The 27,778-nt window shown below is 58.2% G+C and overlaps 3 protein-coding genes across 4 annotated transcripts; 1 reads left to right on the top strand and 2 right to left on the bottom strand.

The window, feature by feature from the left end:
• The first annotated feature begins 127 nt into the window (after positions 1-127).
• Positions 128-4,492, top strand: HPCA (hippocalcin). 2 transcript variants are annotated; one of them, XM_054170993.1, is made up of 4 exons: positions 128-358; positions 1,824-2,272; positions 3,438-3,543; positions 3,881-4,492. In XM_054170993.1, exons 2-4 carry the CDS (start codon positions 1,895-1,897, stop codon positions 3,976-3,978), a joined length of 582 nt encoding a protein of 193 aa, XP_054026968.1. In that variant the 5' UTR covers positions 128-358; positions 1,824-1,894; the 3' UTR covers positions 3,979-4,492. The 2 variants fall into 2 exon arrangements, with proteins under 2 accessions (XP_054026968.1, XP_054026967.1); XM_054170992.1 differs by having other exon boundaries at positions 1,821-2,272.
• A 101-nt stretch (positions 4,493-4,593) lies between these two features.
• TMEM54 (transmembrane protein 54) lies at positions 4,594-7,920 on the bottom strand. The gene is made up of 6 exons (XM_054170991.1): positions 7,756-7,920; positions 6,962-7,155; positions 5,539-5,598; positions 5,200-5,388; positions 4,994-5,128; positions 4,594-4,843 (listed from the first exon to the last, which is right to left on the bottom strand). The coding sequence occupies exons 1-6, from the start codon at positions 7,766-7,768 to the stop codon at positions 4,751-4,753; spliced, it is 684 nt and encodes a 227-aa protein (XP_054026966.1). The 5' UTR covers positions 7,769-7,920; the 3' UTR covers positions 4,594-4,750.
• A 2,231-nt stretch (positions 7,921-10,151) lies between these two features.
• RNF19B (ring finger protein 19B) lies at positions 10,152-27,145 on the bottom strand. Its single transcript, XM_009908526.2, has 9 exons — positions 26,420-27,145; positions 20,059-20,264; positions 16,436-16,580; positions 15,128-15,290; positions 14,407-14,521; positions 13,747-13,887; positions 12,830-13,037; positions 11,250-11,381; positions 10,152-10,786 (listed from the first exon to the last, which is right to left on the bottom strand). Exons 1-9 carry the CDS (start codon positions 26,998-27,000, stop codon positions 10,303-10,305), a joined length of 2,175 nt encoding a protein of 724 aa, XP_009906828.2. The 5' UTR covers positions 27,001-27,145; the 3' UTR covers positions 10,152-10,302.
• Positions 27,146-27,778: the final 633 nt, after the last annotated feature.

Genomic DNA, 27,778 nt, shown 5'->3' with positions numbered 1-27,778 from the left:
CCAGTCCTCCAGGTGCCCCCAAACCTCCCAGGGCTCCAGGTGCCCCCAGACCTCCCAGCAGTCCCAGTGCTGCCGGTGCCACCCCAGCTCTTTCCCGTGCATTTGAGCTCTCCTCCGGGGGAGGGGGGGACAGAAGCTGCCGTGGGGCAGTGTCCCGGGGGGCACTGTGTAGGACCGCGGGGTGGGTGGAGAATCGCGGAGAGATTTGGGGCAGATACTGCCGGTGCCCGCGGTGCCCCACCCGGTGCCCCCCGGTGCTGGTGCCCCCCCCGCCACCCGGCGCTGCGGCGGGCACTACCGGCGGGCGCTCCCGGGCTGCGCTGGTGAGCGGCGGCGGCGGCAGCTCGTCCCCGGGCAGGTAGGAGGTGGAAGGGGACAGGAGGACGCCGGGTGTGGGACTCGGGGAGTGGGGGGCACTGAGGGACCGGAGAGACCAGGGTATGGGCACGGGCACGGAGTCAGCCCCCGGGCACGTCCCTCTCCGCCGGCGGCTGCAGAGCCCTCCCCAGCCCCGCCGCAGCTTGCCAGGGGTGCCCGGTGCGCCCCTCCCGCTCCGCCACCCCGGCTCGGGCTAATCCGATCCCCCCAGGGGAGTCTTTCCTTGGGTGTGTCCCCAGCAGCCCCCCTCTCTCCGGGGGTGTCCGGTGTGGGGGGAAGCCCCTGTAGCTCCCCTCCTCGAGCACCCTGGGGGTGCCCAACGACCCTTCCGGACATGCCTGCTTTCGGGGGGGCGAGGGGAGGGGGAATGGGAGGGGGAGGACGGACTTGGAAACCCCTCTCGGGGTGCTGAGCCCCACACACAAGCTCCCCTTCCAGAACTGTGATCTGCCTCGGGGAGCGAGGAGGGGGCACAGCGCCCCCCGGGCAGCGGGACTGGGGGGGGGGGGGGGTGTCAGCCCCGGGGGGACCTGGCTGGGACCCCCGCGTGGGGTGGGGACAGGCAGATCCTCACCCTGACTGCTGGAGTGGGAATGGAGCTGGGGTGGGGGTGATGAGGAGACACGGTGGGGTCCCAGCACCCCTAACTGGGGGGGTCCAGCACTCCTGGGCTGCTGCTCCTGGGGTATCCTGTTTGCCCTGTGATCCCAAAGGATGGGGGTTTGGGGGTGCTGGGACCCCTCCCCACTTTGGGCAAGACAGGGGCTGCTCCAGGCACGGAATGCAGCCCCCGAGCCCTTCACCTCCTCACGCAGGGGTCACAACAGAGCCTGGGGTGGGGGCAGTGGGGGTCGTGGTCCTTCCAAAACCCCTGGGTGTGGGGACCTGGGGAGTGGCCAGATGCTGGGCACCCGTCCTGACCCCCTCCTAGCTGCTTTGCACTCCTCAGGGGTGTCCCTGGCAGGAGGGCTCACCGGGGAGCGTGGGCACCTTGAAGCGAGGGTGAGGGCCCTGAGGAGAGATCTGCAGCCCCCCGGCCCTTCCTGGGGCTTCCAGTGCCAGCCAGAGGCATCAAATATTAACGGTGGCAGCAAAGGAGCTGAAAATAGCCCTTCCTCCAAGGGAGCTGACCCAGATCCTGCCAGCCCCAAGGCTGGGCTGGACCCAGAGCCCCACCAGCGGGATGCTGGGGGGCCAAATCCGGCCCGTTCCCCTTCTCCAGGCTGCTCTGCCCTCCCGATGCCAGCTCTGTGCCACCCAGATATCATGCAGATGAGCTCTAAGGGCTTATTACGCAAACACGAAGGGGCCGGCACTGCCCGGGGCTGGGTAGCCACCAAAGCTCAGAGGGGACACTGGGGATGGAAGGGACCACATCGGCACCCTCCCGTCCGTCCGGGGGCTGCCAGGGAGCTCTGCCCCATCCCTCTCCCCTCCTGTAGCAGGGAGAGAACCAGAACCTGTCCCACAGCGGCGCTCATCCCCCCGGGGGTGCAGCCGGCGCAATCCCAGCGGCATGGGGAAGCAGAACAGCAAACTGCGGCCGGAGATGCTCCAGGACCTGCGGGAAAACACCGAATTCTCCGACCTGGAGCTGCAGGGTTGGTACAAGGGCTTCCTGAAGGACTGCCCCTCCGGCATCCTCAACGTGGAGGAGTTCAAGAAGATCTACGCCAACTTCTTCCCCTACGGGGACGCCTCCAAGTTCGCCGAGCACGTCTTCCGCACCTTCGACACCAACGGCGACGGCACCATCGACTTCAGGGAGTTCATCATCGCCCTCAGCGTCACCTCCCGCGGCAAGCTGGAGCAGAAGCTGATGTGGGCGTTCAGCATGTACGACCTGGACGGCAACGGCTACATCAGCCGGGAGGAGATGCTGGAGATCGTGCAGGTATCAGGGGTCCCTCCTCCTCCCTGCGGCTTCTCCCTCCCTGCCCCCTCTGGAGAGGTTCTGAACCTGCCTGGAGGGGTTCCTGTGGGATCTGCTCGAGGTGATCCTGCTCTGGCAGAGGGGGTGAGAGGTGTGGAGCAGAACCCTGTGAGGAGAGGCTGAGGGAGTTGGGGTTGTTTAGCCTGGAGAAGAGGAGGCTCAGGGGAGACCTCATTGCTCTCTACAGCTACCTGAAGGGAGGCTGGAGCCAGGTGGGGCTTGGTCTCTTCTCCCAGGCAGGCAGCACCAGAACAAGAGGACACAGTCTCAGGCTGTGCAGGAGGAAGTTTATGCTGGATGTTAGAAAGAAGTTCTCCACAGACAGAGAGATTGCACATTGGAATGGGCTGCCCAGGGGCAGCGTCCCTGGGGGTGTTTAAGAAGAGACCGAATGAGGCACTTGGTGCCACGGTCTGGTTGATTAGTTAGGGTTGGGTGATCAGCTGGACTTGAAGGAGGTCTCTTCCAACCTGGTTGATTCTGTGGATGATCTTTTGAGGTCCCCTCCAACCCCTAACACCCTGTGTGATTCTGTGGGGTGTGGGCCTGGGTGTCATGCTGGCATAAAAGTGGCTGTCCCCTCCTGGGATGGAGCAGGCTGGGGAGAAGGACCCTGTGCTAGCCCTGGCACAAGGTTTGATCATGCCTGGGATGGAGCCTGCAGAGAGCCACTCGCTGAGATCTGCAGCTGCAGGCACCAGTCTACCCCTGGTCCTTCCCTGTCCTGGGGACACTCCTGTGTCACCCCATCCCAGGTCCTGGTGCTCCTGAGGAGGGCTGGGTGCACACTGCCATCCCTGAGCACCAGGAGACAGTGGGATGTGAAATCAACAGACCAACGAGGAGATGTTCTCCTCGCCCAAATCCCAGCCCAGCAGCAACAGCAGTGGAATGTGACTCATGAGGCCGTTGTGGTGGCATCCCAGTGGGCACCTCCTGCGTGCAGGAGCAGCTCCAGCTGCCTCCTGTGGCCAGATTTCCTTGCTGGCACCCAGGGCTGTGCTGGGACCGCTGGCACAGGGAGGGTGTTCGACACCAGCCCCAGCCCCAGGGCAGTGAGCTCTGTCCCTCACTCCGGGTGGGTGATGGGCAGGCTCCCAGCCTCACCTCCTGCTCTCTGCCTCAGGCCATCTACAAAATGGTCTCCTCTGTGATGAACATGCCTGAGGATGAATCCACCCCGGAGAAAAGGACGGAGAAAATCTTCCGACAGATGGATACCAATAACGATGGTAAATGAGAGGAGCTGGGAGGGGATTAAGGGAAAGGTCTCATGGCTAAATCCAGGGGTCTTAGAAGGAGCTGCACACACCATGATTAAATGGCTCATGGCTGCCAGGGTGACCAGGGGGGGTCCCCAGCAGCTGGAGGGTCTCAGGGTGTTCCCAAAGCCCAGGGATCTGACCCCAAAGGTGCTCATCCCCACCACTGGGTGAGTGTCCAGGGTGGGTACTGGGAGGTCTCTGGTGCTGTGTGCGCAGCTAGGATGGGGTGGTGGCCCCGAGGCTGAGCTGTGACCCCCAGGCTGAGCTGTGCTCCCCCAGACTGAGCTTTGTTCCCCCCCTGCAGGGAAGCTCTCGCTGGAGGAGTTCATCATAGGTGCCAAGAGCGACCCTTCCATCGTGCGCCTGCTGCAGTGCGACCCCAGCGGTGCTGCACAGCTCTGAGCCCTGCTGACCCCCACAGCTCCCCTGCTGCAGCCCCCCCATGGTCCTGTGCCACCCCCTGACCACTGCCACTGTCCCTTGCCCAGCCCCTGTGGTCCCCACCACCGTGCCCCCATGGCCCCTCTGGGGAGAGAGCCGGAGCTTGGCTGAGGCTGGGGGGGAAAGGGAAGGTCCCCATCCCTGGGGGTCTCCTGCGCTAGTTTGGATGGGGGAAGGACGGAGGCAGGGTCTGCCCCAAGCAAGGACAGTCCCTGGTGGGACTGGGAGCGAGGGGACAACCCAGCTCAGTGGGAAAGGCTGGTGGTGAAACCACTGCTGCACCTCCCATGGGCGCAGGGACACGGCCCAGGAGACAAAGCCCCAGCGGCTCTGGGGCCTCCCAGCACCCTCCATGCATGAACACACTGCCAGGGTCACGGGGCCAGGCCAGCCCCTTCCCCACGGCCGGGGGCCACAGGGAGGGGACCTGCTTCTGGTCTTTTAATACCTGCAGAATAAAGTTTGTGTCTGTGCAGCCAGTGGTGAGGAGAGGACCATCCACGCCGGGGGGAAGGTTGCTCCCCACAGGGTCCAGGCTCAGCCTTGTCCCCTCCCTCGCTGCAGCCCCAGGTCACCCAGGACCGCTGGGATGGGTTCACATCTTCTGGCTGGTGGCATCCAGGGGATGTGTGTGCCCCAGAGCTGGGCTGGGGGGCAGCTGGGTCCAGTCACAGGGCTGTCATGGAGCAGGGCTGGCTGGGGCACACCCACAGGGTCATGCCTCAGGTCCTGCTCAGAGCTGGGCACTTTCCACACTGTCCAACCTCAGCAAGCTCAGGCACTGCCTGGGGTCAGGGCTGTCCGCGGGGGCTGCCTGCAAGGAGACCTGCAAGCCAGGGAGGATGATGAGGATGAGACAAGGGGAGAGGAAGGGGGGAGGGGAAGAGATTTGGGCTAATAAACCTTAGGCCACCCCAGAGCCCCCAAGTCCAAGCAGTCCATCCCAGCCCTGCCGAGCCCAGGGACCAGGAGTCACCTTCCTGCGGTGTGTCCCGCGGCAGCAGCAGCCGAGCTGGAGGAGGTCGCTGGTGAGCAGGAGGCAGCGGATGCTGAAGATGATCTCCACGGAGTCAAGCAGGAGGGAGATGGCCCAGAGGGACAGCGTGGAGCTCTGCGGGGACATGGGGCATCAGGTCCTCGATGCTTCACCCAGCCCCAGCCCACAGCCCACTGGGCACTCACATAGACACGGGTGGGATCGAAGGGGCACTCGCGGGAGACCGGGGGGAGGGCGACGTTGGTGAGGGAGCAGGGGGCCAGCAGTGCCCGGCCCTGGCTGCCCAGCGTCAGCCCGATGGAGGTGGCCGTGCCCAGCAGGCAGGACAGGCAGCCCAGGCAGCTGCTGGTGCTCAGGGTGAAAACCAGCCACTTCTGCAGGAGGGGAGAGAAGAGGCAGCGTGGGAGCCAGGACCATGCACAGCCACCCAGCCAGGCTCCCTCCCAGGGGACGGTCCCCAAGCGAGGAGATGTGGCTCCGTGGGATGGCCACATCCTGCTGGGTGCCGGGCGCGGGGTGCTTACCAGGGCAGTGGGGGCGAGGTAGCGAGACAGCATGAGGACTGCTATGCCACAGGAGATGGTCTGCGAGGAAGAGTGGGGCCGTCAGTGACACGCGGTGCTTGCCCACCCCAGGGACATCAGGTCCCCTCTCGCTGCTGGCATCGTCCCTGACCGCTCTCCAGGCCAGCTTGGCATCGCAGGGGGCGGTGCTTCATCTCCAGCCTCCCCCCAGCTACAGATCCTTGAGCATTTAACGCCCCCTGGCTTCGTGCTGGAAAGGCTAATTCGGAGCAGGGAAGGGGAGACAGAGCAGGGTCCATCCCGTGCCCTCCTGCATCCACACCACATCCATCCTGCATCCCAGCCTGCATCCACACCACATCCATCCTGCATCCCACCCTGCATCCACACCACATCCAGCCTGCATCCACACCACATCCAGCCTGCATCCCAGCCTGCATCCACACCACATCCAGCCTGCATCCCAGCCTGCATCCACACCACATCCATCCTGCATCCCAGCCTGCATCCACACCACATCCATCCTGCATCCACACCACATCCAACCTGCATCCCAGCCTGCATCCACACCACATCCATCCTGCATCCCACCCTGCATCCACACCACATCCACCCTGCATCCACACCACATCCATCCTGCATCCACACCACATCCATCCTGCATCCCACCCTGCATCCACACCACATCCAGCCTGCATCCACACCACATCCATCCTGCACCCCAGCCTGCATCCACACCACATCCAACCTGCATCCCAGCCTGCATCCACACCACATCCATCCTGCATCCCAGCCTGCATCCACACCACATCCAGCCTGCATCCCACCCTGCATCCACACCACATCCATCCTGCATCCCAGCCTGCATCCACACCACATCCAGCCTGCATCCACACCACATCCAACCTGCATCCCAGCCTGCATCCACACCACATCCATCCTGCATCCCACCCTGCATCCACACCACATCCATCCTGCATCCACACCACATCCAACCTGCATCCCAGCCTGCATCCACACCACATCCATCCTGCATCCCAGCCTGCATCCACACCACATCCATCCTGCATCCACACCACATCCAACCTGCATCCCAGCCTGCATCCACACCACATCCATCCTGCATCCCACCCTGCATCCACACCACATCCACCCTGCATCCACACCACATCCATCCTGCATCCCACCCTGCATCCACACCACATCCACCCTGCATCCACACCACATCCATCCTGCATCCCACCCTGCATCCACACCACATCCACCCTGCATCCACACCACATCCATCCTGCATCCCACCCTGCATCCACACCACATCCATCCTGCATCCCAGCCTGCATCCACACCACCCCCCTCCTGCATCCCACGTCCTGCCCACCCTGCATCCCCCCCGGTGCCCCCCAGTACCCCTGCCCCGTGGTACCAGAAGAGCAGAGATGACAGAGGCAGTGTTGGCGACGGCGTACAGCAGGGAGGTGACATCCTGGAGGTTGACCACGAAGCGGAGAACGGTGCCATGGACCAGGGCACCAGTAATGAAGTTGAGGTGCCCAATAATGAGGAGGATGAGGCCAGTTTTCATCAGGACCCTTTGGTGGCTGCTGGGATCAAGGATGCCTGAAAAGGAAGGCAGAGGAGAACCGGGCATGGGGGCTGCGAGGGGTGGGATGGCTGCCACCAAGCTGCTCCTCCTGCCTTTGCACCTCACTCAGCACAGGCCTGAGGCACCTGGGGACAGCCCCAGAGGCCATGCCCCATGCTGGCAGGGGGATGAGGCAGGAGCTGATACCGGCAGCCCTGGTATGCAAACCACCGCCCAGCCGGCTCTCCTGGCACTGCGGTGGTGGTGTGGGGCCGGTGGCCATGGGGCCAGGCAGCCCTGATGGGGCTGGGAAGGGCCAGCGCTCCCTGGAACGCTGAGGAGGTGCTGAGGAGAGCAGCTGCCCATGAGCAGAGCTCCAGTGCTGGCTCTCGGCACAGGGCACTGCGAGGGGCGGCTGCAGCAGGCGTGGGGACACTTCCCCCAGCGGGACCCACCCCAGGACCACCCTCCTCATGCATGCACATGCTCATCCCTGACCCCATCCCAGCCCCTCGGTTCTCCTCCCTGCCTGCCTCAGTTTCCCCACAGGAGGGCAGTGCTGGAGGCACAAGCAGGGCTGGGACACATTTCCCCCCCCCCCCCCATCTCGATCACCACACCAGACCTGGACTCACCCACTTGACACATCTTCACTAGGGCAGGATCAGGCCATCAGAGCCCCTCGACGTTCCCTGACCCCAGAGCCTGCCCTGCCCTCTGCCCCAGGATCCATCAGGGTCCCCAGATGGCCAAGCAGGAGGGGGACAAGGACCAGGCCACTGCAGCTCTTGCCTGCTGCACCCCAGTGCCACTCCAGTTCCTGTTGGACCAGCTCCCCAGGATGAACAAAGGGACAGCTCCACCTCCACCTGTCTCCACCAAGGGGAAGCACAACCCTGTCCCCACCCCTGTGCTCCTCTTGCTGCTGATCCCTCGGCCATGCTCTGGCATGCTGGGCCATGCCTCGATGCCATCCCGTGCCAAGGCTCATCCTGCCTCGTCCCCTTCCCCATCTCCCCAGCACACTCAGCTCTGTCCACCCTAAAGCAAGGGCAACAGGCTGGGGCCTGGCCAGACAGGTCCAAGGGCACAGGCTGAGGGTTTGGGAAGGGGCAGCCCCTCGGGGTGGGATGCTGCTGGACCACAGATGAGAACCATCAAGCACTTGGGATCAACCTGCAGGGAGAGAGGAAAACAGAGAGGTCAGGGCTGGTGCTGAGCGCCCAGGGGATGACTCAGAGGAGCCACTTCGGTGGCTAATGAAGGTTCCAGGAAGGTTACTGATGGCAAGACACAGGCTGGGGACAAGAGCTTGCTGAGGTGGCTGTGGGAAGGGCAGCCCAGAAGTGCTTTGGGGAGCCCTCCCCTGCTCACAGGGGATCCTCAATGAGCAACATTCTCTGCAGAGCTCATTGCAGACATGAGGCACCCACAAGGACACCAGGGCAGCCCTGGCTTCCAGGACTGGTCTGGTGAAGGGTTTGGCCCAGGGCTGGCTCCTAGCTTCTCACCATAGTGGTAAGATCCTGCCTGAGCCATCAGCCCAGCCCTCATCCTCCTCAGGTCCTCCCCACCCAGCAGTGCTGGGAACTGGGCTCAGCACAGGGTCAGCCTCCATGCTTCCCTCCTTCTAGCCAGCACACAGCCCTGCTGCAGGGGGAGGAGACCTCTCCCTGCCACAGCTCCAGGACAGAGCAGGTCTGGCCCCTGCAGCCAGCATGCACTGTCCCCATGGCCACTGCAGACAGAACAAGGCTGTCACGATCCACTTGCTAGAGGTGGAAGAGATGTCTGCATTTCCCTCCTGCCTTGGGCTAGGGCAGAGCTCACAAAGGATTGGGCAAAAGCAGCACAGAAGCCTTGTGAGGAACAGCTGAGGGACCTGGGGTGGTTGAGTCTTCAGAAGAGGAGGCTGAGGGGAAGCCTCATTGCCCTCTGCAGCCAGAGGAGGTCGGAGCAAGGTGGGGTTTGGTCTCTTCTCACAGGCAGCCAAGTGAAAGGAGAAGAGGAAATGGCCCCAGGCTGCGTCAGGGGAAGGTTCAGGTTGGAAACTAGGAAACATTTCTTCCCAGAAAGGGTTGTCAGGCACGGCCCCAGGCTGCCCAGGGAGGTGGTGGAGTCCCCATCCCTGGAGGTATTGACAAGCCTGGTGGTGCTGAGGGACGAGGGCTTGGCCTCGAGGAGCTCCGAAGGGCTCTCCCAACCTCGACAGCTCTCTGGCTTGCAGCTGTGGGAAGGAGGAGCTGGAAGCAAGTGGAAGGACAACCAGAGCCTTTATTCAAAGAGTCCCTTAGGGTGGTGGCAGACATACAGACACACATATTTACACTCTTACACACCTCACAGAGCTTGGACCAATAAATTAAAAACAAAAAGAGAGAGGTGGGAGGGGGAAAAGGAGGAGACTGTGTGGTTGGGTTTCTTTTTTTTCCCCTTTTTTTTTGTGTCTTTGCCTTTTTTCTTTATTTTCCCTTTTTCTTTTTTGTCTTTCCCTTTTTTTCCTTTCCCCTTCCCCCCCACATTTTCTTTCCTTTTTTCCCCCCTTTTATTTTTCCCTTTTTATTTTGTCTTTCCCTTTTTTCTCCTTCCCCCCTTTTTCTTTCCCCTTTTCCCTCCTTTTTTCCCCTTTCCCCCCCCCTTTTTATTTTCTTTCCCTTTTCCCCCTTTATTTTTTTCCTCCTTTCCCCCCTTTTTCTTTCCCTTTTCCTTTTATTTGCTCCCCTTTTTTCCTCCTTTCCCCTTTATTTACTCCCCTTTTTTCTCTCCTTTCCCCCCTCATCCCTCCTTTTTCCCCCCTTATTTTGTCTTTCCCTTTCCCCCCCTTTATTTATTCCCCTTTTTTCCTCCTTTACCCCTTTTTCTCTCCTTTCCCCCCTCATCCCTCCTTTTTCCCCCCTTTTTGTCTTTCCCTTTCCCCCTTCTTCCCTCCCTTCCCCCCCTTCTTCCCTCCTTTTCCCCCCCTTTTTCTTTCTTTCCCCCCTTTTTATTTCACTTTCCTTTTTTTCCCCCTTTCTTTCTTCCTTTTTTTTTTGTCACATAAGAAACAGCAGCTCCCCAAGGCCAGGCTTGGTAGGGGGGCAGCCAGCTGGAGGAGGGCAAACAGAAGCCAACATGGACACGAGCCTGTCCCCCCCTGAAAAAGCTGCAAGGACAGCAGCTGTGCTCTTCGGCAGGAGGCAGCTTCATACCCTGGCTTCGATGCACTCCAGTTTGACCATGTCATCCAACCTGCAGCCCTCAGCTTGGGCACAGTGGCTCAGAGGGGCACTTGGGCTCTCAGCACCTCTGGCTTTGGGGGTGTGTGGGCAGGCTGCTGCAGTCTGAGGGTGGGGGGAGTCGCACTCGTCCGAGGTAATGTCCGGCACATCGTCCGACTGGCTGTCCGAGCTCTCCAGGTCGCTCCGGATGCTCTCGGGCTGGGCCAAGGTGATGTCCCAGGTTTTGCTGCCAATGCAGTCCTTTTGCTCACAGTTTTGGTGTTGGCACGTCTGCTCCTGCTCACCATCCTCCTCTTCCTCCTCTTCTTCCTCCTCCTCCTCCTCCTCCTCGTTCTCTGCCATTTGGGTGTGGACGTGCAGGGAGTCCTCTGTGCTGCTGCCGCTGGCCAGCTGGTAGTGACTTGGTTTGGCTTCGATGTCCACCTGGATCTCCATGTTATTGCACTCCCTGCAGGAACAAGCACCCCTGGGTTACTGGGTGGAGTTACTGGGTTTGGCTGGGTCAGCACTGGGAGCTGAATCCCTGTGGCAGGAGGATTATCTTTCCCAACCACGAGGGAGATGCTGCGGAGCACCTGGGAAAGGCCAGCACTTGCTGATGGACTCCTTGAGTCCTCCCAACAGCAGCCAGGCTCAGCCCCCAGGTTGAGGAGGAACTGAACCAGAATCCCTGTGAGCAGCCTGGAACAGACCTTGAGGGTCCTGGGCTGCAGATCCCCTCCTCAGCCTCTAAACTATACACAAAAGCTGCTCCCAGCTGTCCTTCTGTGCAAGTAAAAGGATCAATCCACTTGCCAGCTACAGAAGAGCAGGGCTGATGTGACCACACTCATCCCACCACCCACAGCAGCACGAGGTTTTCCCAGGACACCCACTACCAACACCCTTTGCACCAGCACATGTCCTCCTACCTGTCCTGGGGGTTGTAGGAGCTGATGATGGAACCAGCCATGGCTCGAGTGCTGGCGTTGTCACTGATAGCCCCCAGGCTGACCGAGTCCTTGGGGAAAATCTCCTTCTGGACATCTGCCTGCACTTCCAGCCTGCAGGAAAAGAGGAGGATTCCTCAGGAATGCCTTAGGTGGTTCCCCAAGGGGCACCAGCTAAGTGCTGGTTTGTTATGGGGAAGCAGGCAGGCCCCTCTGCTGGTGCAGCTCCCAAGGGCTGCTCTGATGTAGTCTCATTTTGGGCTCCCTTTAGGCGAATCCATTCTGTTTCCCATGACGAAGGTGAAGCTGTGCTGCTGTCTGTGACTCACCCTTATGCCTACAAAGAACTGATCTACACAGCTCCAGCACAGAGCCATCACTGTGTCCTGGCTGCTGCAGCAACACGTGGCTCTAATTATCCACCACACTGACTCATGGGCAAGTTCAGAGGAAACCTGTGATGCAACCCTCCTGGCTTGGAAAGCAGTGCCCCTGCTGGCTACAGACCACAGGAGAAGAGGCAGCAAAGCCTCCAGGCTGGGTTAAGAGGACTGGAAGATCATAGAATGCTTTGGGTTGGAAGGGATCTCCAAAGGTCCAACCCCCCCTGCAGTCAGCAGGGACATCCTCCACTAGAGCAGGGTGCTCAGAGCCTTGTCCAGCCTTGAATATCTCCAGGGATGGGGCCTCAGCTACCTCCCTGGGCAACCTGTTGTGGTGTTCCAGCACCCTCATGGTGCAGAACTTGTTCCTCACATCCAATCTAATCCTCCTCTGCTCTTATTTCTCCTCATCCTGTCACTGCAGGCCCTTGGGAACAGTCCCTATGCAGCCTGCTTGTAGCCCCCTTCAGATCCTGGAAGGCAGCAGCTCTAAGGTCTCCCTGGAGCCTTCTCTTCTCCATGATGAACAACCCCAGCTCCCTCAGCCTGTCCTCATAGCAGAGGTCTTTAAAGGAGGCCATGCAGACATCTCTGTGCTGTTCCAAATTAACTTGAAGCTGCAGAGCTGATGCTTCAAGGAGCTCAGCAGGGACACAGCCTTATCTTTTGTCCTTGCAAGAGCCAGCCTAGCACTGCCTCCACAAGCAGCCTGATCTGCTGGGACTGGTTATGCTACAACAAACCAAGGTGCCAAGATACAAGGCCACAGGTCCCAAGTCAAAGAAAGGTCACTCACAGTCACAGAACTGTAGAATCAGGGAATGGATTTGGTGGGAAAAGGCCTTGAAGATTGAGTTCAACCATGCTCTAGCTCAGCCAAGGCTGGTGCTAAACCTCTCAGCACCCCATCTGTCTTTTAAACCTCTCCAGGGATGAGCATCCAACCATCTCCCTGAGCAGCCTGTTCCAGTCTTTGAGGACCCTTCCAGTGAAGAATTTTCTTCTGCTCTCCAACCCAAACCTCTCCTGGTGCAGCTTGAGGCCATTTCCCATTGTCCTAGTGCTGGTTGATAGGGAGAAGGGCTGTCCCAGAGAGCTCCTTGGAAAGAAAACTGCTCAACCAACACAACCCTTGGGAGCTTCAAGCCTGTTTCTTGCTGTGCCCAGCACTTCACTTACCTGCTGTACTTCCCCTTGCCTCCTGAGAGGACTCCCCCACTCAGGGTGCCCCCCGAGAGGGCAGCGAAGCTGGCAGTCTCGCTGTAGTTGCCCTGCATGACACTGAGCCCATCAGTGGGGCTGCCACTGGTGCTCAGCACACTGGTCAGGCCCTCAATGCTGCTCTCACCAATGCTGGGGTTCTTCAGGGCTCGCCAGGCATCGGCCACTGCAGGGAAGAAGAGCACAGGAATGGGAATCAGCGAGGGAAGCCTTGGCAGAGCTGGGGGTGAGACAGCTGGCAGAATGTGGCCCATGCAAGGCAAGGAGCAGCTGAGATGCTGCTTTGAGAGCTGCTCACCAGCAAAAGACTGAAGGAAATAACTGCTTGTAGCCAAACCCAGGGAGAGATGTCCACAGAATCCTACATGGAGGGGGTTGGAAGGGGCAGAGGCACCCACAGCAGCTTGCCCAGGATCACAATGGCCGGGGGGGGGAGGGAAAGGAAGCTCTCCACAGAAGAGGATTCCACAACCTCTCTGGGCAGCCTGTTCCAGGGCTCCAGCACCCTCACCACAAAGAAATGTCTCCTCCTGGGTTCCAGTTTGTGCCCATTGCCCCTAGTCCTGTCCCTGGGCACCAATGCAAAGAGCCTGGCCCCATTCTCTTCCCCTCTACCCTTGAGGCTTTTGCTGAGCACTGACAAACTCCCCTCTGGGGCTGCTCTTCTCCAGGTTCAACAGGCCCAGGGCTCTCAGCCTTTCCTCCTCCCAGAGATGCTCCAGGCCCCTCAGCATCTCTGGAACCCCCACTGGGCTCTCTCCAGTAGCTGCCCCTACCCTTTAGATCCTTATTCAGATTTGGAAGACGTTAAGGCCCTTCCCCATTTCATTACAAGAGGCCCTGCCAGGCTCTCACTTCCCCAGGTGCCCCCTTACCTGTGATTGGTCCATCATCTTCATCAAATTCGATTTTCACTCCCTTTCCATTGGCAGTGCTGACCCCACAGCCCCCTCCCCGGCACAGCGAGATGGGCACCACGCCGTAGACGTAAGCCAGCATGATGGGGACTCCAATACCTGGGAGCAGGAGGTGCTGAGTTAAGAGGAGCTTCAGGCTGAGCTGTGGTGGGCAGAGAAGACTCTACTGACAGGCAGTGACTCTTTCAGTGGTGTTTATGCTGCTTGTAAAAGTGCCAGCTCACAGCTTTGCAGACAGACAGAGGAGGACCCTTTGTCTGCGCCACTGCTGTGCAGGATGAGGGAGCTCCAAGAGCACAGCCAGCCTCAGCTGAACCCCCAAGCTATCAGCCATCAAACCACTCTGTGAGTAAGAGACAGCTCTGTGTGTCCAGAGTCTCCACTATGGGCTGTGGCACAGGCAGCTGATGCTCCAGACAAGCCCTGTGCTGGCTCCAGGCCAGCTGGAGCACAGGAGGACGTGCAGCCTGGGTGTGAAACACAGGGGTGTGCCCAAGAGAACTCACAGCAGCAACCTGCAGAGTGCCCTTTGCCCACCCTCATCTCCCAGGGCTGGGCCACCCACCTGGCTCAGTGACTGTTGGCCCACCAGAAGGGGAAGGGCCTGTGCCCACTTACCAACACTGACAGCAGCGATGACTGGAGAGGCAATAACGGACAAGGTGACCCCCCCAGTGATGGCCAAGTTCCTCTTGTGCTTGGAGGTTTTCTTTCCCTCATACCTGCTGTGGATCTGAAGGAAGGAGAAGCAGCAGGTGAGAGCAGAGCTTGGCCCTGAGCAAGCACCAGCAGCAGACATTCACAAGCTGCACAAGCCCCTGAAGAGCCTCCTCTGGACCAGAGATCTCCTCTCAGATCAGACCCAGCAGCTGGCTCTGTGTTCAAGCAGCAGCATCTACAGCACACTGCTGAGATCTCATTTCTTCCCTCTCAGCACAGGCACACCACAGCATCACACAGCTCAGCATCAAAACACACAAGTGATGTATGCCAACCCAAGTGCCCACTGTCCCCCAGGGCCCATCACCACAGGGTGGGTTCAGAAGGCACCAGGCTCCTCCTTAGCTGCTCTTGGCTCCAGGGAAAGGCACAAGAGCAACGCAAAAGGCATTTGAGAGGACTTCAGCCTGAAGAGCTATCAGCCACCACCTTCCCTCTCCCCCACACAATGCCCAGAAGATAATCAGCCAAGGTTTGGAAGAGACAACTGCCTCTTGGTTCTGGGAAGAGCTTCACCCTGCCTATCAGCCCCCAGTTTTTTGCTCAGATGCCCTGGGGAGAGAAGAAGCCCCAGAAGCCCCAGATCCCTCAGCTCCAGCCTTGTCCCCTCCACACTCACCTTCCTCCCAACATACACTGGGATGCCAATGACCATAGCAGGGATGGCAATGCCAGCAATGAGGGAGATGCCCACAGGAGCACCAATCAGTGTGCCCAGCTGCCAGAGGATCTTCTTTTTACGACTCCATGGCTTTTTGCCCCAGAATGTGCAGCCAGAGGGGCTTCAGGGAAGGGAAAAACAAAAAGTGCTATGAACATCACACCAACTTCCTAAGTGCTCCTGAAAACCCCAAGTTCAACTTCAGCATGAACAGACCTCAAAGTTAGGAAGCAGATCACAGAATGGTTTGGGTTGGAAGGGAACCTCACCAACCCCCCCTCACCAAGGGCAGGGGCACCTTCCACCCCAGCAGGTTGCTCAAGGCCTTGTCCAGATAGACAACACAAAAAAAGGTTCCCCCCCACACACTCTTTTTTGTCTCACCAGGATTAATCTGCTCCTCAGGGTGATTATCACATTACAAGGACTGTGTTTAACATCCAGCATGCTAAGAGCTCCCAAATGCAACTCCCTCAGAAGCTTTTCTGGGTGTGTAGAACATCCTCCTGCTATGACATGGGGAGAAAGTTCAGCCCTTTGGGTCAGGAAGAAAGAAAATCTGACTGATAGGAGATGAAAGGCTACCCCAGGCAGTCAGCTCCTCCAACCCAGGTGTTCAGGGTCAGGTTGGATGAGGCCTTGAGCAAGATGGTCTAGTGGAAGGTGAGTGATACCTGGGGACAAGATTCAGCCAGCATGGTCTGGAGAGAGGGAATGGTGCAAGCAGTGCTCACTGAGGGGGTTCAGGAGAGAACTGGGTGCCAAATGCAGCCATGCTCTGGCTCCTTATGCAGTCCCCCAGGAGGAGCTTGCCCCTTTCCAGCCCTTTCCTGCTGTATCTTGGTCTCTTCTGCCTAGTCTCAGGTGACAGAATGAGAGGAAGTGGCCTGAAATAGTGCCAGGGGAGATGAGGGAAAATTCCTTTGCTGCAAGAGTGGTCATGGATTGCAACAGGCTGCCCAGGGAGGTGGTGGAGTGCCCATCCCTGGAGGTGTTGAAGAAGCTGTAGATGTGGTGGTCCAGGGTATAGCTGAGTGTTCATGGGAGTTGGGTTATGGTTGGGTGATGGCTCAGTGATGATCTTAAAGCTCTTTTCCAACCTTTATTTAGTGATTCAGGGAAGCTGTCCCTGCTCACGGCAGGGAGGCTGGCACTGGACGACCTTCGAGCTCCCTTCCAACCCAAACCGTTCTGTGAATCCACAAACCCACAAAGCAGGCTCAGAGAAGCCTGTGCTACCCCCAGCCAGGCTGTTCCCCTCCTCACCTGAGGTAATGCAGGTCTGAGATCTCCTTCATGCAGAGCCAGCAGAACTCGCAGCCGCAGACGGCGCAGGTCATGTGGTTACAGCTGCCATCGTTCATCTTGATGATGTAGGCACTGCAGCGTGGGCAAGGCTTGATGTCATCAGCTGCAGGGGGGAGAAGAAGGGCATGCAGTTGGACCACCTGCTCTGGGTGTGAAGAATCAGGGCTGGGGGGGCTCACTATGGGTTGAAACCCTTCATTTCCACGAGGGCTAATCCCAGCGTGGGGCTGGTCGTGAGATCACAGAGGGTCACAGGGTTGGAAGGGACCTCTGGAGATCTTGGACTCCAATCCTCCTGCCAAAGCAGGGCCCTGTTGATGAGATGGATTACAGGACCCCAGACTGGTTTGGGTTGACAGAACAAGGGGCAGTGGATATAAACTCCAGCACAGGACCTCAGCATGAGGAGGAACTTCTTCACTGTGAGGCTCACAGAGGCCTGGAGCAGGCTGCCCAGAGAGGCTGTGGAGTCTCCTCTGGAGACTTTCCAGCCCCATCAGGATGCATTCCTGAGTGACCTGTGCTGGGTTCTATGGTCCTGCTCTGGCAGGGGGGTTGGACTTGATGATCTCCAGAGGTCCCTTTCAATCCCTAACATCCTGGGATCCTTTGGAAGGGACCTTTCAAGGTCATCTAATCCAACCCCCCTACAGTCAGCAGGGAGGTGGTGGCAGCCTCATCCCTGGAAGTATTTAAGGCCAGGCTGGATGTGGCTCTGAGCAACCTGCTGTAGTGTGAGGTGTCCCTGCCCATGGCAGGGAGGTTGGAACTGGCTGATCCTTGAGGTCCCTTCCAACCCTGACCATTCTATGATCTGCATCTTGAGGAGGTTCCTCAGAGCCCCAGATGACCTGACCTGGAATGGTTCCAGGCATCTCCCACCAATCTGGGCAGCCTGGGACAGGGTCTCACCACCCTCATGGTGAAGAATTTCCTCCTCTTCTCCAGTCTAAGTCTCCCTCTTTCAGTTCAAACCATCACCCCTTGTCCTGTCACAACAGGCCCTGCTCAGAAGTCTGTTTCCATCTGTCTTTAAGTCCTGAAAGGCCACCAGAAGGTCTCCCTGGAGCCTTCTCCAAAGCCATTTGCTTGGGCAGCAGTGGCTGAGTCACTTTTAGCAGTTTATTCTAGCTCTGAAGAGGATTGTGATGGTTTTGGGGTTAAAGCATGACAGGGATGGACTCCAGAACATGCTTAGACACTGGAAACCAGTCATACCTGCCCCATGCCAGCCAAGGCAACAGCCTAAGAACCAACCATTACTAAATTGCTCCACTGAGGTGATTCATGAGCCAAGAATGACAGAATACTCAGGAGAAACTCCCAACCTGGCCTTCAAAAGCAGCCAGAAGGGGCAGGGGATCTTCAGCCATGCCTGGGAACCCAGTGCAGAGGCTTCCCAGAGCCCAGGGTGCTGCTGGCAGAGCAGGATAAGGGTCCTTCATCTCTTCCTTAACTCAAGTGTCATCTGATCAGAGTTATGCAATGGCTGCAGGGTGGTTCAGGGCTTTGCTGGCAGCCTCTGCAACCCTCCACAGTATGAAATCCAGCTGCTGAGACCAAGCTTGCACCTTATTAATCACTATATTGAATCCAGCAAGAACAGGGTGGGGAAAAAACCACCAGCTCCAGAACCTCCCTTTCAGTGGCTGAATGCAGGAATCTCCTTTAAATGGATGAAAAAAGGGAAGAAACCAACCTCAGAAACTACTCTTTTGGGGGTTTTTTGGCTTGCTGCTCTGTTGTCCATGATCAGGGTCCTTTAACCAGGGCATGCTGAACCTCCACACACAACTAAACCACCTCTGAACCACCCAGGGATTGTAAGCAAGCATGTTAACATTTCAGCTCCAGACAGAGCAGCAAACCCAGGGGGTTTTGTTTTGGGGAGGGGGTGGGGAGAGCCAGGAAATGGCCTCAGTGGCCACTTCCAGAGCCAGTGCAGTGATGTTTAACAATCCCTAACTCAGCAGCCCCAGAAGCTCCTCCCAGGGCAGCACAGGAGCCTCTGGGTTGGCAATTTTTCTGTACCTGACACTACTAACACCTAGCAGCAGCATGAATGCTACTTGTTTGATTTTTTTCCCCCCTACTACAGCAGGCAAGTTTGAAGCTGCAAGGGCAAAAGGTTCATGGTTTAAATCAGCAAGAAACAAGAACACCCAAGATGAAAAGAAGCACAAAGCCTGGCCAGGGCAGATGAGCTGCTGTGATGCTGAAGGACTCCAAGCAGGCTGTCACCTCCTGATCTGCTTTGAGTTTTGCAGGAGCCCATCAGGATTTGTTCTGAAGCACAGGAGGAGGGGAAATGACTCTGAGAGTCATGGCCAGTCTCATTCCATGCTCCAAATGAAGCCCTGACTGGAGGTGTAAAGGGTTTCTGAGAGCAAATCCAATGAGAAAGCCAAATCCTCACTATTTATGTTTCATTCCTAGAGCTGAAATGACAAACATCTCATGAACAAGCCCCCAGCTGTGGGGACAGAAAGCTGCACGGCTATCAGGGAAGGAAATAACATCTCCAAAGACAAGGTCAAGTAGAAAGAGGCTGTTTAGATCAGCAAGAAGCAAGACCTGGCTGCTGGAGCCTCTTCAGCACTGATGCCCCCTCCCAGGGCACCAACATCTCCCTGCTTTGATGGTTGACAGTGGAGGGATGGAGTTAAAAACATTCAGGCTGAATAAGCAGATAATGAACTGGTCTGAAACCAGGCTCACAACAATGGAAGGGCTCCAAGGGTAAAGGACAGAATGACCTCGAAGGTGAAAAGAACCAGAAACAAGAGACAGGAACTGAGAGACCTAAAGACAGCAAAATTCTCTCAGCTTTTGCAGGCAAGGCCTCATTTTGACTTCTTCACATCAAGCAGAGACAGATCCAGACAAAGGCCAAAATAAGAGGTGTCCCCCACACAACCTGAGCTAACTGCTTCACAAGCATAACAGCAGCACTGAGTGACCAAAGCCAAACAGAATGTCAGGGGTTGGAAGGGACCTCTGGAGATCACCCAGTCCAGGATCATCCAGTCCAGGTCACACAGGAATGCATCAAGATGGATTCTGAAAACCCAGTCCAAACCTGAGCAGCCTGATCTAGGTGGAGGTGTCCCTGCTGACTGCAGGGGGGTTGGACAAGATGCCCTTGGAGGATCCCTCCCAGCCCAATGCAACCTGTGAATCCCCCTGCTGGAGCAGGGGCACCTGCAGCAGCTTGCCCAGGATCACAACAGCCAGGTGGGGTTGGAAGCTCTCCAGGGAAGGAGACTCCACAACCTCTCTGGGCAGCCTGCTCCAGGGCTCCAGCACCCTCACAGTATCACAGTACACTAGAGGTTGGAAGGGACCTCAAGAGATCCTCAGGTCCAACCCCCCTGCCAAAGCAGGATCACTTAGGGTAGTCCACACAGGAATGCATCCGGGTGGGGTTTGAACGTCTCCAGAGAAGGAGACTCCACAGCCTCCCCAGGCAGCCTGCTCCAGGGCTCCAGCACCCTCACACCTCCCGTGGAGGTGGAAGCTCCCGCGCCCCAGCCCGCAGCTGCTGCCCCTCGCCCCGGGCAGCGCCGGAGGAGGCTCCGTACCTGGCCCGGACTCCTGGCCGTAGCTGAGGCCCGAGGTGTGCTTGGTGCGGACGCGCAGGCTCTGGGCCCGCTGCTGCCGCGCCATGTCGCAGGTCTGGTTGGGGTGCCAGATCTGCTTGCAGTGGTAGCAGAACTCGGTCTGGCAGCCGTCCCGCTCGCAGGTCAGCTTGGGGCAGCTGGCGCAGCCGTAGGCGATCACCGCGTAGCTGCGGAAGGAAGGCAAAGAGGCGAGGTTAGCGAGGCCGGGGGCTCGGGGGTCCTCTTAGCTCGGCCTGCCCAGGGTGGATGCTGCTGCCGCTGGAGGAGCTGTGGCCATCTGCTGGTGGAAGAGCCACGGCCATGAGCTGGCAGGGAGCTCGCAGGCTGCGCTGAGCAACCCGCACCTTTGCTCCTGGAGCCTGCAGCGATGCTTTGTTCTATTCATTACTCAATCTGAGACTCAGAGAGCCATGGAATGGGTTGGGTTGGAAGGGACCTCGAAGATCATCCAGTTCCAACCCTCCTGCCACAGGCAGGGACACCTTCCACTGGCCCAGATTGCTCAAGGTCTCATCCAACCTGGCCCTGAACACCTCCAGGAAGGAGGCATCCACAGCCTCCCTGGGCAACCTGTTCCAGTGTCTCCCCACCCTCACTGATGGCTCTTAAAAAGTGGCTGAAGCCCACCTCTGCCATCTCATTGCTGCTCACTCTCCATGCAGCCAGCTGCATGCCAGACAAATTCTTGCTTGCCCCAGTCCTGTGGCCTGACATGAGCAGTGCTAACTGGGTTAACTGGGGCAGATTCCTCCTACAGGCACAGCTTGCAGAAGTGAGTTTCCTCCCCAGCAACCACTGGCAGTTCAGTTTACACAGACCAGATCCGTCTCACCCAGGGAGTCCTCCTAACAGCTGGCAGCTCTGAGGGAACTGGAGTTGTTTAACCTGGAGAAAAGGAGGCTCAAGGGAGACCTTTTCACTCTCACTACAGCTCCCTGAAAGGAGCTACAGCTAGGTGGGGATTGGTCTCTTCTCCCAAGGAATAAGTGGTAGGATGAGAGGAAACAGCCTCAAGTTGCACCAGGGGAGGTTTAGGTTGGACATTAACAAAAACCTCTTCCCCAGAAAGCACTGTCAAGGCCTGGCCCAGGCTGCCCATGGCAGTGGTGGAGTCCCCATCCCTGGAGGGGTTTCAAAGCTGTGGAGATGAAGTGCTGAGATGTGGTTGAGGCCCCATCCCTGGAGACATTCAAGGTCAGACTGGATATGGCCCTGGGAGCCTGCTCTAGTTGGAGGTGTCCCTGTTGAGTGCAGGGTGATTGGACAAGATGCCCTTTGAGGGTCCCTTCCAACCCCAGGCAATCTCTGCAAGCTGACTTACAGCCACCTCAGATGAGGTTGTTTCCACTGGCAGGGGCTGAACTGAGTGATTCCAGCAGTGCCTTCCAGTTCTGCAACACCAGCATGGCCAAGGGTACTTCTGTTGTTCATCCTCAGTACTTTTGTTAGTGGTCAGAGGAGAATAACTCCCAGTTAAGGTTTTATATTTAGAGTTTGAGCAGCTCTGGTTGTATGGCTGCTTCTGAGAGGCAGCAGCGTGAGAACCACCGAGTGTGTCATACCAGAGTGATTCATACCCCGTGGGAGTTGGAGCAACTTCATCCTGCCAGGGTACAACAGAATGGCCAAAGACACAACAGCTCTGCACCCAGCCCAGGACCCACGACCACAGGGACTCCTTCTGCACCAACAGCTGCAAGCTCCTGCTTGGGAGGTCAGTTTTGGAGGACAGATGGGATAGAATCAGAGAGTTGTTTGGGATGGAAAAGGTCTCCAAGATCATCCAGTCCAACCACCAACCCAACACCACCACGGCCATTAAACCATGGCCAGAGGGTTCTTGAACCCCTCCAGGGATGGTGACTCCAATACCTCCCTGTGCATCCTGTTCCAGTGCCTGACCACTCCTGCAGCAAAGAAATTTTTCCTAATCACCAACCTAACCCTTCCTTGACCCAGTTTCAGGCCAGTTCCTCTCCTTCCCTCACCTGATACTAGAGAGAAGAGACCAACACCACCTGACTCCAACCTCCTTTCAGGGAGCTGTAGAGAACCACGAGGTCTCCCCTCAGCCTCCTCTTCTCCAGGCTGAGCATCCCCAGCTCCCTCAGGTGTTCTTCACCAGACCTCTTCTCCAGATCCTTCACCAGCCTGGGGATTTGGGAAGGACAAATTGACCCACACTGGCTCCTGCACACCTTGTCCAGGGAAGATCCAACTAAGCATCCTCACCCTGCCACCATCACACCACCAAAAAACCCAGCAGCTCCATCTGCCCAGCTGGATGACCAACGTGAGCTTGGACTGACTGCTGCATTAAACAGCTGCTTCCAGGCTCAACCCCACCAGAGAAAAAGGGAAACTTAAGAAGAAGTTCTTCAGTACAAGGGTGGTGAGACTCTGGAATGGGTTGCCCAGGGAGGCTGTGGATACCTCCTTCCTGGGGATGTTCAAGGCCAGGTTGGTTGAAGGCCTTGAGCAGCTGAGTCTAGTGGAGAGGTGTCCCTGCCCATGGCAGCGAGGTTGGAGGAGATGATCTAGTCCATGATCTAGTTGATGGGATAGGGCTGGGTGATAGGTCGAACTGGATGACCTTGGAGGTCTCTTGAGCCTGGCTGATTCTATGATCTCTAGGGTCCCTTCCACCCCAAACCATTCTGTGATTCTGCGACACTCTTTCCCTGCTCAGTAACAACAGCGAGCGTCTCCCCAGCGCCCCGGGAATCCACAGAGCCCCACTTCCAGCCCACCCTTTCAGATGGCCTTCCTCCTGCAGCTCTGTGGGTGTCAAGAGCCCCACCAGTTGCCTCCAGCCTCATTCACCAAGCTCAACCTACACAGCTCCTGCTCCTTTCAAGGCTCTGTTCCTCTCCCCGGCGCTTGCGTGTGACAAACGCCGCGCAGCTCCGCCGCGCGTAGCGAGGAGCAAAGCAAAGCAAAACACCAAGGAAAGGAAAGGGAAAAGAAGCTGCAAACATAGGAACCGGTTTGTGTTGTGCCTGATGGCGCATCAATTGACCAGGGTTTCCATGGCAACACGCACTGGGCTCGTGTTGAGCCTCCTCCTCCTCCCCAGCAGCTCTTTCATTTACGAAAGACTGCGGTAGGAGCGCGGAAGACGCAGGATGCTGCGTGCCACACACCCAGGGGTCTGAGCCACCACAGCCCAGCAGCCCCTTGATGTTGGGCTCTGATGACAGAGGTCATAAGTGGAAGGCATTAAAATGTTCTGCTTTGGGAGGGGGGAAAAAACATAAACAAAAATTGGCATGCTTTCAGGGCGTAGCACCTCCGAAGGCTGCTTTCTGTTCGCGCTGGGTGGCTTGGGTTTTCTTTTCCTCATTCATTCCACATCTCAGACAGATGGTTAGAGCACCTCTGCTATGAGGATAGGGTGAGAGAGCTGGGCTTGATCAGCCTGGAGAAGAGAAGGCTCCAGGGGGACCTTAGAGCTGCCTTCCAATACATGAAGGGATCCTAGGAACGCTGCAGAGGGACTTTTTCTGAGGGTGTCTAAAGGCAGCACAAGAAGGAATGGTTTGAAGCTGAGGCAGAGCAGGGTCAGACTGGAGATGAGGAAGAAATTCTTCAGTAGGAAGGTGGTGAGACTCTGGAATAGGTTGTCCAGAGAGGTTGCAGACACCTCCTCCCTGGGGCTGGTCAAGGCCAGGGTGGGTGAGGCTTTGAGCAGCTGAGTCTAGTTGAGAGGTGTCCCTGCTCATGGCAGGGAGGTTGGAATGGATGATCTCTGAGGTCCCTTCCAAACCAAACCATTCTATGACTCTATGACTTTATTAGCATGTGTTTGCACAACAAGAACTGAATGAACCATTTAAGACATGGATGTCACAGAATCATAGACTCAATAAGGTAGGAAGAGACCTGAAAGATCATCAAGTCCAACCTGTCACCCAAGACCTCATGACTACTAAACCATGTCCATCACCTGCAGCTACCTCACCCCCTTAAACTCCACCCATAGCCTAATCCAGGGGGACCAGGGCTTTCCCAGCCACACAGACAGGCAGAGCTCCCAGGAGGTGGTCGAGAAACACGTGGGACATGGCACCTCAGGCCACGCTTTAATGGCCATTGTGGTCTTAGGTTGAAGGTTGGACTCAAAGACCTTAGAGGTTTCTTCCAAGCAAAACAATTGTGTGTTTCTATGCTGTCACCACCTGGGTGGAGGGTGACAGCCAGCACTGAGCACAGCCACCTCCCCAGCCCTGTTCAGGCTGTGTACACCAGCACTACTACGAGGGGAAGCCCATTGTAAATAATTCATGGCCTGACTTTACAGAAGCGGGAGCCGGCTGGGAAGAATGGGCAGGGTGATTAATTCCTCACTCTGCCGGAGGGCTGCTTCCAACAGCCTTTGTTCCACTGCTACAAACACACCAGCAGCACCAGTCCACCCGAGCTGCCTGCTCTCTGACAGCCCTGCTCTCACTTCCTGCATCTGACAGAGGATCAGTCGATTGTTTGGTTGGGAAAAGACCTCTAAGATCGTCGAGTCCAAGGGTTGATCTCGCCCACCGTGCCCACCTGACCTCACCCTACAAACTGGCTAGACTGGGAGGAGGCTTTTGCTTGCACAAAGTGCTGTGTGGCACCAGCTTGCCCAAACCAACGGTGGGATCGGGCTCAGGCTGGGCTGCTGTCAAAGAGGCAACGCCCTCCGGGCCGTGCTGGGGCTGGCTCCTTCCAACCAGACAAGCCTGGGTGACGTAGGTGGCACTGACACCTTACCCTGGGCACAGATAAGGATCACAGCAGCCAAAGAACTGAGATTCAGTCAGCAGGAACCGGATTTTCTCTAGCTGGTTAACAGCAGGGGCATTCCCTCTGGCATTGTATCCTGTGGCCAGTGCAACCTGCTCTACCTCCCTGCCCTACTGAAATATCGAGATCCAGCAGGCAATTTTGCTTCAGAAAGGAACAAAGCTGCTGTTCATTATGGAGGTTGCCATCTAAAGAGACCAGCCCTTCCCCAGAGATGCTCAGAGGTGGGTACCCAGGTTCTCCCATTTGCATAGGAAGGTTATTACATACCCTGATTAAATCTTCACAACCCTCCCACCACGCTTTCCGCTCTCACTACCAGGTCAGGCTTTCCTTTCATGTCCTTGCTACCCAAAATTGCCACCCAAGCCCAGCTCTAAGCTTAAACTTCACAGCACTGCCCTCCCTTCCCTGAACAAAGCCCTTTTCCAGGCAGCTTTGGCTTGTGCTCAAACAGAAACCCAAGAGAGTTCGTTTGAAGGAAAAGAGAAGAGAAAATGAAAGCAAGACACAGATAACTACCAAGTCATGGAGCTTGGCTGGGCTGACTCTGGCCAGACAGACATTTCCTCACTTAAGGAACGGAGAGTGAGTCAACATCACTCCCCTGTGCCACGCACTCACATCCTCACCGGGAAAAAGTGACCCTCTTACAGTTCCTTCTCCCCTTCCATGGAAGCTGTAGGGTGTCCCCTTGCACCGTCCCCAGGGCTCACAGTGACACACAGGGGCGGGAAACTCCACGCTTCCCATTTGTGCAGAAAGAAAGCAGCTGCCTTTGAAAGTGGGGAAACAATGGATCAGCTAAAGCCCCCCTCCGGGTCCTGTCACTCGGACTTGATCTCTCTGTCTTTCCACATTCTCCAAGGTCAAACCCTAGTGCTCCAGTGAGGTAGCTGGGATAGGTGGACGATCGTTTCAGTCATCAGCCGTCCTGAAGAGGCTGCTGACAAGCAGCTAAAAGGAACACCTTTAGTGAGGCCTCTTCATAGGGCTCAGCAGGTCCAGGAGTGTCTATCAGCAACACTTCACTGCAGGTGAGCCACCCTTCCCTGCACTGCCCTGGGACCCAGGTGGGGACAGACAGCACCCCAGCAGGATAGTGGATGGGATCTCATCCCCAGAACCTGTTGGGGATGAGGAGAATCCTACTGGGATGGTTGGTCCAGAACCATCCCACCTGGAATGCCATCTTCAGCTGTCCTGCCGAGGACAAGTTCTATTCTATTCTAAGTGACACTTCTATGGGCACACTGGGTCCCACCTTACCCAGCTGCCCCAGGACTTGCTGGGGATGAGTAGCACCCCGCTAGGTTGGTGCCATCCCAAGATGGATGGATGAGGCATGGCCCTATGGGGACAGCAAGTCCTCCCCTTCCTCAGGCTGTCCCAGGATAGAGAGGGCAGCACCCCAGAGGAACAGGGAGTCCCAGCCTTCTGAGGATGGAGGGGGCAGCACCCTACGGAGACACAGAGTCATCCCCAAGACTGTCCACAGAGCAGCACCCCAGCGGCACCCCGTGTCCCTCCCGGTACTCACCCGCAGTCGGGGGCCGGGCACCAGCGGCAGTCGGGGTCGGCGGCGAGGCAGCGGCGGAGCATGAACTCCTCGTACTTGGCGACGAGGTGCGGGGAGTCGCGGAGGAGGCGGCGGATGTCGGCGGGGTTGAGGCGTTCGCTGCACTCGGGGCAGCAGATGTTGACGCGGGACTCGGTGATCTCGATGCGGAGGTACTGCCGCAGGCAGGCGCCGCACGACCGGTGCGGGCACGACAGCAACCGCGGGGCGTTCTCGGCCGGCTGCCGCACCAGGCACAGAGGGCATTCCAGCTCCTCTTCGCCGCCAGCCTCCGGGACCACCGGCGCTTCTTCGGGAGGAGGAGGCGGAGGAGGAGGCGGCGGCGGGGGCGGCGGGGCCGGTGGAGCGGCGGGAGGCGGCAGCGGGGCTGCGGGAGGTGGCTCTGCCTTAGCGCGGCGGCGGCCGCCCGCGGCGGAGGCGGCGGCGGCGGAGAAGACGCTCTGGAAGGAGAGGCGGCGGCGGCGACCGGGCTTCGGGCACTTGGCGGCGGCCGAGTGGATGGAGGAGGAACGCGGCGACTCGGAGTCCCGTTCCGAACCCATGGCTAGCGGGCTGGCGAGGCAACGGTTGCCACTCAACGATGTCCAGCCGCGGCGGGGGTCCGGGCGGCAGAGCAGTGCTGTGCGAGGGCCGTTCCGGGAGGCTCCGGGGCTCTGGACGTTACCTCCACTGTGCTGCAACGACAGCGGCCCCGGAGCCGAGTGAGTGCAGCACCGCTCCCGCCCCGCCCGCCCCCTGCGCACCCGCCCCGCCCCGCCCCGTCCGTCAGCGGCCGCCGGCGCCGCCATTTTGGTTCCGGGCAGCGCCCCCAGGGCAAGGCCCGAAGCCTGCGGCGTTCACTGAGGCGGTGGCCGGCGCCGGCCCCGTCCGGCAGCAGCAAGGCCCCGAGGGGCTCTGAAGCATCTCAGCGGTGTGAGGAGGTGCGGCCGTGCTGCAGCCTCGCTCCACAGTCTGGATCCCCCCACTCAGTGCCTCGGATCCCCCCTCAGCGTCTCAGCTCCCCCCTCAGCACCTCAGCTCCCCCTCAGCGCCTCAGCTCCCCTCAGTGCCTCGGATCCCCCCTCAGTGCCTCGGATCCCCCCTCAGTGCCCTAGCTCCCCTCAGCGCCTCAGCTCCCCTCAGTGCCTCGGATCCCCCCTCAGTGCCTCAGCTCCCCTCAGCTCCTCAGCTCCCCTCAGCTCCTCAGCTCCCCTCAGCACCTCAGCTCCCCCTCAGCGCCTCAGCTCCCCCTCAGCGCCTCAGCTCCCCTCAGCTTTCTGCCCTCAGCACTGCCAGAGGCTTCACCCAGTCCTAGGCCTGGCACTTTCTGGTGGGTTGTGA

This window comes from Dryobates pubescens, chromosome 20 (assembly GCF_014839835.1).
Source record: "Dryobates pubescens isolate bDryPub1 chromosome 20, bDryPub1.pri, whole genome shotgun sequence".
NCBI classification, from domain to species: domain Eukaryota; kingdom Metazoa; phylum Chordata; class Aves; order Piciformes; family Picidae; genus Dryobates; species Dryobates pubescens.
The sequence above is the reverse complement of the archived record's forward strand: the minus strand, read 5'-3'. Positions and strand labels throughout refer to the sequence as shown.

Excerpts from the sequence above, each read along its gene's own strand:
- HPCA (XM_054170993.1), top strand. The coding sequence starts at position 1,895 with ATGGGGAAGCAGAACAGCAAACTGCGGCCGGAGATGCTCCAGGACCTG. Across the intron at positions 2,273-3,437 it reads AGATGCTGGAGATCGTGCAG|GCCATCTACAAAATGGTCTC; the intron begins GTATCAGGGGTC and ends TCTCTGCCTCAG. Across the intron at positions 3,544-3,880 it reads GATGGATACCAATAACGATG|GGAAGCTCTCGCTGGAGGAG; the intron begins GTAAATGAGAGG and ends CCCCCCCTGCAG.
- RNF19B (XM_009908526.2), bottom strand. The coding sequence starts at position 27,000 with ATGGGTTCGGAACGGGACTCCGAGTCGCCGCGTTCCTCCTCCATCCAC. Across the intron at positions 13,888-14,406 it reads CATCGCTGCTGTCAGTGTTG|GTATTGGAGTCCCCATCATG; the intron begins GTAAGTGGGCAC and ends TCCTGCTCCCAG. Across the intron at positions 13,038-13,746 it reads AGATGATGGACCAATCACAG|TGGCCGATGCCTGGCGAGCC; the intron begins GTAAGGGGGCAC and ends TCTTCCCTGCAG.
- TMEM54 (XM_054170991.1), bottom strand. Across the intron at positions 5,599-6,961 it reads CTGTCATCTCTGCTCTTCTG|ACCATCTCCTGTGGCATAGC; the intron begins GTACCACGGGGC and ends TCTTCCTCGCAG. Across the intron at positions 5,389-5,538 it reads ACCTCGCCCCCACTGCCCTG|AAGTGGCTGGTTTTCACCCT; the intron begins GTAAGCACCCCG and ends CCCCTCCTGCAG.